We start from the raw sequence: 7,500 nt of genomic DNA on the forward strand, positions 1-7,500 counted from the left end.
CTGAGCTATAAATTGTCGTGCATGGGACGCTATGGTCATCTGTTTCGGTTAACCCGTTAAGAGTTAAAACTGCATGTTTCGATTTAAAAAAAGAAATAACATTTCTGCATTAGGTTTCATCACGCGGCCAAGTTGTATAACGAAATACTGGCTGGAGATCGCGTCGGACGAAAATTTTCAAAATTGATTCACTTCCGTAATCAGTAAATGTTTCTTTATGCCGAATTAGTAAACATGAGTCCGTTAGCCTAGTTGGTTCTATTTTGAGACTGTGATTTTATCGAGATTACGACTTCCTCGTGATAATGTTGTACGCTCTGAGACCTTGAGAGCCTTTCAGGCCGCAGTGTATTGTAGGACTTGTAAACGTGCCATGTCTTTATCATTGATGAATGCATTTTATGGATAATAAAGGCTTATTTTAGATTATATATATAATTGAAGACTATTAGTTTTGTTGAGTTTCTCCGAAAGTATGTTTGTCATTTGTTGACATTGGTTAAATGTCATTGGAATACCTTCAAATCCAATTCTATATCGCATGTTCCTATTCATTCTCTTATCGGAGTCTGGGCTAAAAGGACTAAACATGGATAGCAGGCTGGCTGGCTGGTGAGGACAAATCAGTAACGTGCAGGGAAGCTAGTGGACTCTTTCGTGGTGTTGTAGAGCAAGATTGCAAGCACCAAGGACCTGAAGACTCAGACTTTCATCCTCCTGCATAGGTACCGGCAGCACCACACCCCGTGATCCAGTAAATCCATGACTCTCCAGGCCCGACCCAGACGTCTGTTGACCTCTGGCTCACAGCCAGCAGAAACATGAATATCACTGCCAAGGTAAGTGAATCTCTCCACGACCTCAACATCTTCACCACAAACAGGTACAAACAGAATAGCAGCATCCAATATGTCATTGAAAGCCTGGATCCTAGTTTTGACCCAAGAAACCCGTAATCCCAGCAGCTCGGACTCCTCATTCAGCGCCTCATGGGTCCCCAAAAGGATATCTCGAGTCTCCGCAAAGATGACTGCATCATCTGCGAAATCAAGGTCAGAGATCTTAACATTCCCAAACGATGGATGGAGGATATTGGAGAGATCAAGCTGCAGTGCATCGTTTGGGAATGTCAAGATCTCTGACCTTGATTTCGCAGATGAAGCAGTCATCTTTGCGGAGACTCTGGATATCCTTTTGGGGCCCTCAAGGTGCTGATGAAAGAGTCTGAGCTGCTGGGATTTTGGGTTTTCTGGGTCAAAACTAAGATCCAGGCTTTCAATGACATCTTGGATGCTGCTATCTTATCTGCACCTGTTTGTGGTGAGGATGTTGAGGTCACGGAGAGATTCATTTACCTTGGCAGTGATATTCATGTCTCTGCTGGTTGTGAGCCAGAGGTCAACAGATGTCTGGGTTGGGCCTGGGGAATCATGGATTCACTGGGTCATGGGGTGTGGCACTGACGGTACCTGTGCAGGAGGATGAAAGTCTGAGTCTTCAGGTCCTTGGTGCTTCCAGTCTTGCTCTATGGATGTGAGACTTGGACTCTGACCAGGGATCTGAGACGGCGACTGAATTCCTTTGGTACCAGGTCTTTTTGGAGAATCCTTGGCTATCGCTGGTCGGACTGTCCAACGAGCGGTTGCTGAGAGTGACTCAAATGCGATTTGTTACTTGTATAGTCCGTGATCGTCAGCTATGGACACGTGGCCCGTTTTGCTGACGCTGATCCTGCTCACCAGATTCTCTCAGTGAGGGAGCCTCGTGAGTGGGGGATGCCAATGGGCTGACCACGTTCCTCATGGTTGCAGCAGTTTGATCAGCATCTCGAGGAGATTGGGATGAGCCAGGCATCTGCCTTTAGGGATGGCCAGATGGAGGCTCCTGGAGTACCGATGGAAAGTGGACGCTGCATCACACTGCTTCAGCGCATGCTGCCATACCTGACCTGATCTGTTCTGATTGAGCTAAGAATTCTGAATTATGCAGCTTGCATTTTCAAATTGCTTTTTTCTTATTGCTTGGTTAAATTTGTTTGGATTTAACAAGGTTGGTATCTTAAATGACTTTTGTTAAATTTAAAATTCCTCTTCATAAGACCACAGTACTGTAAAATATAGCTGATTATGGCTTTCTCATTGAATCAAAAATAAACATGGTATAAGTTTACAATGAGGACCTGGGTTCGAATAAACGACTAAAATTAACTGAAATTCTCATCTGCTGTGGTGAGGATCAGAATCTTAATGATTGCTGTTCATGGTGAAAATATCAAAAAAATTTTAAAGTTTAAATTGTATCATATCGACTGCAATCTCATCTCCAGGTGGCAGGTAACACCACATTCCCAGTCATATTTGTGAAATCTGTTATAGGTGGAGTTTCGCATGGGTTGGAGACTCACAATGAGAAGCGAAAAGCAGCTACAACTAACGTGGAATCAAACTCATTGCCATCTGGACCTTGTCAAAAGGCGGTGAAGATGGGAGAATCAAAAGGATGCCAAGAGACTCGAACACAGAGCAAGGAGGAACCTGACCCGAACACCTCCAGGTCCGATGAGGAATGGAGCACCATTCACAAGAATCACCCTGAATTCTGCTTGGAATATGACGAGACCTTTGGTATGAGGAATGTTGATAATGACTTGTGAGAACAACACAGACACCACAAAATGATTATCCTTTATGTTGTTTGACCACTTTGCTTGTTCACAAAGCTCGATAATTAAAATCTTCAACTGTAAAGGGAGGAGGTGGTGAGGAAAAGGGGAAATAAAACAATGCTTGTAGTCTATAACTGTAAATAGCTTTTGTAGTTATCAGTTATGAATTTATTGTATCGTCACAATTGCTAATTTTTAAGTGTGTGTGACTTTGTACTTGTTTTCCTTACTGCTATAACATGGAGCATTGTTCTGAGTTAGCTCAACAAGCTCAGCTGCACATATGTAGTCCGTTGACCGCATGTTCAACTGATATAATTAATTGACCCCTGGTAATGGACATGAGTACGACTATGACTTTAATGGTCACAGTTCTCACTTTCTTGTATAGTAGAGACATTTTGGCATGAATCTCATGAAGCAGCTGGCCAGGCATGATGTTCGAATAATTGGCAAGAATTTGCAATCTGTTCATGGTGCTGGCAAAAACTCTCCTCCTCCTTTATGAAGGGCATCCTGGGATATTTAACGTCAATCAGCGGACCAATGCTGGCAGAAGGTTTCTCTGACTTGACATCCATCCGATGGATGAAGCACACGATCACATACAGTACTTCGGCCTGCATGAAAAACACCCAGATGGCGGTTTATAGATGGGTCAAAATTCACACTCATGCTAGACAGCTCAAAGGTGAAGTAAACCTGAGACAGACGGACTTTGGACGTCAAACCATTTTGGAGGATGGCTATGGGTCGACATCTTCACTGGGCAAAGCCAAGATGGAGGCCTGAAGCACCTTTGCCTCCAATTCTTTGACTAAGGTTCATCAAACCACCCGGTGCACTTTCAACACAGCCAGTTGTTGAATGCAGCTTTTTGGAATCTGCTGAAAGAGATAGGAGTGGTGTGTGTCGGAGTGGTGCTGAGGTGTCGTCAAACAGACGGCAATCTCCACCGTTCAACCTGAGGTGGTCCCTTCGAGTGGGTGCTTATGACCTATCCCTAAGAGAGGATGATCACCTGTCTCTGCTGTCATCTGAGCTCCAGCATTTGGACATCGGTATTGCAGCACTCTGAGGTTCAGAGACTGGATGGTGATGAGTTCATGGCAGGTGGTTAGACCTACTACTGATCTGGTCGCTCTGATGGTTACCATTACCAAGGAGTTGCTGTAGCTGTGTCCAATAAGCTGATTCCAATGATAATTGAGGAAACACTGGTCAACGAGAGTATTATGAGACTAAGGATTCGTCACTCCTTGGGTGTCATTTCCCTGGTCTCTGTATATGCTCCGACTGAGGTGAGTGATCTCACTGTGAAGGGAGCATTCTATGCCACACAGGTCTATGGTTGAGCGGTGCCCCAGGTGAGATACTCTGCTCGTATTGGGTGGTTTCAACGCATCTATTGCCACTGATAGGGATGGTTTTGAGACATGGGTCAAACTGTGAACCAGAAAAGCACCAAGTTCCTTGACTTTGCAAGAAGTCATGGACTTAGGGTGGCTGGTTCATGATTTCGGTGCCCACGGGTTCATCGCTGGACTTGGTATTTTAACGCTGGCGGTGTGGCAAAGGAGATTGATTGTGTGTTTGTTCATGGTCGCTGGGGGATAATTCTGAACTGCAGGGTTTACCAGAGTGCTTAGTTCCTCAATGCCGACCATAGGCTTGTTGTTGCAACTCTGAAGTTGCACCTTAAATCCAGGAGAATGGTGCCATCCCAGCCTTGGCCTGATGGTGGCAAACTCAGGGATGAGAGTGCAGCTGAGGAATTGGCAAACAGGCTGAGTGGACATTTGGGGTGTCTCGGTGCTTTGGGGAATCCTGAAGAGTTGTGGAGTGCATTTAAGACTACCATCCTTGATGTTGCCAGTGGATGTCTTGGAACCCACCATCAGGTGAAGAAGAACTTGTCTCCCAAGGGACACGGGATACCATTGACCATAGTCGCAGGGCCAGGCTTAATGGCAGAGCTGACTTGTTCAAGGAGTTGAGGCGTAAAACTGTGCGTGCGATAAGGGCGAAAAGGAGCTATATATGCGAGGAATCTCAGAAAGGGTAGAGCATCACCTGTGGTCAAGTGATTCTCGTCCTGCTTACAGAGCAATTTGTGCATCGCTTTTCTCCAAGCCCATCCTTTGGTGTACTGCAGTTGGAGTGGAGAGTGGTAAGCTCTTGACAGAGGAGTTCGAAGTGAAGGCCCGCTGGGCCGATTACTTTGAGTAGTTGTACCAGGCTGATCCACCAGCTGTCGAGTTAGACGTCAGGAGTGTTACAATCCCTGTTGCTGAACCTCGAATCAACTGTGGTCCACCTTTGTTTGTGGAAACACAGGCTGTGGTGAACCAGTTGAATGGGGGTAAAGCTCCTTGGATTCTGGCATCCATGTTGAACCTCTCAAGGCTGGTGGAGATGCTGCACTCGTGTCGTTGCATGCAGTTCTGTGCTTTGCCGAGAGCACAGGTACCATCCCAACTGACTGGAAGAAGAGCCTTCTTGTCCCTCTTTGGAAAGGGAAGGTGATGATCAGAACTGCAACAGCTACAGAGGGGTTACCTTGCTCTCAGTGCCGGGCAAGGTCTTTGCTCAGATCATTCTTGTTAGGGTTCGCCACCATCTGTTTGAGCACCACCGTCCAGAGCAGTCAGGCTTTACACCAAAGATGTCAATGATTGACTGTATCCTTGCTCTTTGGGTCCTCACCGAACGTAGACGAGAGTTTCGGCAGGGGCTGCTTGCTGCCGATGTTGAGCTGCGCAAAGTGTTCAAGTCAGTGAATCGGGATGCTCTCTGGAGGATTCTCGGTCTTTGTGGGGTGTCGCCAAAACTGATCAATCTCATTTCTGAACTATATTGTGGTTCTGAGAGTGCTGTGACGTGTGGTGATTCTATCTCTGGCTTATTTCCAGTTGTTACTGGAGTTCATCAGGGGTGTGTATTGGCCTCCACACTTTTCAGCGCTTATTTGGACTGGATTCTGGGGAGGATTTTGGAGAGATCAAGTTGCAGTGCATCGCTTGGGAATGTCAAGATCTCTGACCTTGATTTCGCAGATGATGCAGTCATCTTTGTGGAGACGCTGTGTATCCTTCTGGGGCCCTCGAGGCACTGAATGAGGAATCTGAGCCACTGGGATTACATGTTTCCTGAGTCTAAACTAAGATCCAAACTATCATTGGCATCTTGAGTGCTGCTATCTTGTCTGTACCTGTTTGTGGTGAGGATGTTGAAGTCATGGAGAGATTCACTTATGGTAGTCATGTCTCCACATTTCATGTGCCAAAGAAGCCTGGTGTTGGCTTTGTGGTTGGGGTGGTGGCTTGGGATCCTGGGGTCCTGAGTTCAAGCCCCGTTGGCCGCTGAATTGAAAAATACACCAGGAGGTTGACTCAGCCTGTCATCCTTCCCAGGCCAGCAAAATCAGTCCCAGTGTACTGATAAGGGGGACACTGCATCAGCGGCATATCCGTGTCCCAACGAATGATGCAACTAGCAGCCATAGGCTGCACTCAATAGAGATGCGCCAAAGGTCAATAGACATCTGGGTCGGGCCTGGGGAGTCATAGATTCACTGGATCATGGGGTGTGGTGCTGCGGTACCGATGCAGGAGGACGAATGTCCGGGTCTTTAACTCCTTGGTGCTTCCAGTCTTACTCTACGGATCTGAGACATGAACTCTGACCAAGGATCTGAGACGGAGACTTAACTCCTTCGGTACCAGGTCTCTTTCGAGAATCCTTGGATATCGCTGGTCAGACTTTGTGTCAAACGAGTGGTTGCTGAGAGAGACTCAGATGAGATTTGTTACCTGCATTGCCCGTGAGCGTCAGCTGTGGCTGTGTGGCCATGTGGCCACGTGGCTTGTTTTCCTGACTCTGATCCTGCTCACCAGATTCTCTCAGCGAGGGAGCTTCGTGAGTGGAAGAGGCCAACAGGCCAATAACGTGCACGTGCCTCGTGGTTGCAGCAGGTTGATCGGCGTCTCAAGGAGATGAGCATTGGCCAGGCTTCTGCCTTGGGGATGGCCTGATGGAGGCCCAGCTGAAAGTGGACGCAGCGACACACTTCTCTGGTGCATACTCCCATACCTGACCTGAAGTATTAAGTTACGTTTTCCATTTGAAACAGCATTGATCTTGTTGCAGCCATGGGTACCGAGACACCAGCTTGTCACTCAGGGGGGGATTAATCCCTGGTTGTCCTCGTAAGAGCCCGACCTGGGGCCACAGCTCACAATTAACATTGTGGTACGGTGCGTTGTTTTAAAACCACGAACGCCACCAAGTTAACCACGAGTTCCAGTGTCCACCGTCTAATTATGCCATTTAACTGGAGGTCATGTGGTTACCTGAGCGGGGAGCGCGCCGGCGGCAAAGCACCAATGTTATCTCGATGAGATTTTAATTAGGGCGGCCGAGCGTTTTCACCGTTGGTGCGTGCCGACGATTTTGTCAAATCTGTGGTAATACCTCCCAGTCTATCGAGGTTCGGACAATGCTAGACCAATGGAAGGAATGTACAAACACGGACAAGTTGGAAATCAACAAATAATTATAATTTTTTAATAACAAAATAAATAAATAAAAAGAACTTTTTATTTTCTGAGGTGAATGAAAGAATATATTTCAAAGCAAAATCAATCAAAATGCCAGGAAAGAGAGAAAGGGCAGATGCTTATCGGGGGCTGCCTTATCTACAGCTAAACACAGACAAGGGAACCCAGCAGATCATTCTGTGGGGGGGGGGGGGTCGTTTTGCTCACCAGAGAGTAGTTGGCCGTGAAGTGAAAACGACCTGAAATGTGTGCGTGCGTGTCACGTCCGTCGCCAGC

General features: G+C 46.8%; 1 protein-coding gene across 5 annotated transcripts in view; it reads left to right on the top strand.

Moving 5' to 3' along the window:
* RTEL1 (regulator of telomere elongation helicase 1) overlaps nucleotides 1-7,500 on the top strand; it is a 153,832-nt gene that overhangs the window by 133,299 nt on the left and 13,033 nt on the right. For all 5 annotated transcript variants that reach the window (XM_085895094.1, XM_085895096.1, XM_085895097.1 and 2 more), the window contains one exon: nucleotides 2,376-2,624. In XM_085895094.1, coding sequence (XP_085751220.1) covers nucleotides 2,376-2,624 — 249 coding nt within the window. The remainder of the gene's footprint in view (nucleotides 1-2,375; nucleotides 2,625-7,500) is intronic.

Source organism: Eptatretus burgeri, chromosome 9, assembly GCF_056783735.1.
Source record: "Eptatretus burgeri isolate ZD-2024b chromosome 9, Ebu_testis_v1, whole genome shotgun sequence".
Lineage (NCBI taxonomy): Eukaryota > Metazoa > Chordata > Myxini > Myxiniformes > Myxinidae > Eptatretus > Eptatretus burgeri.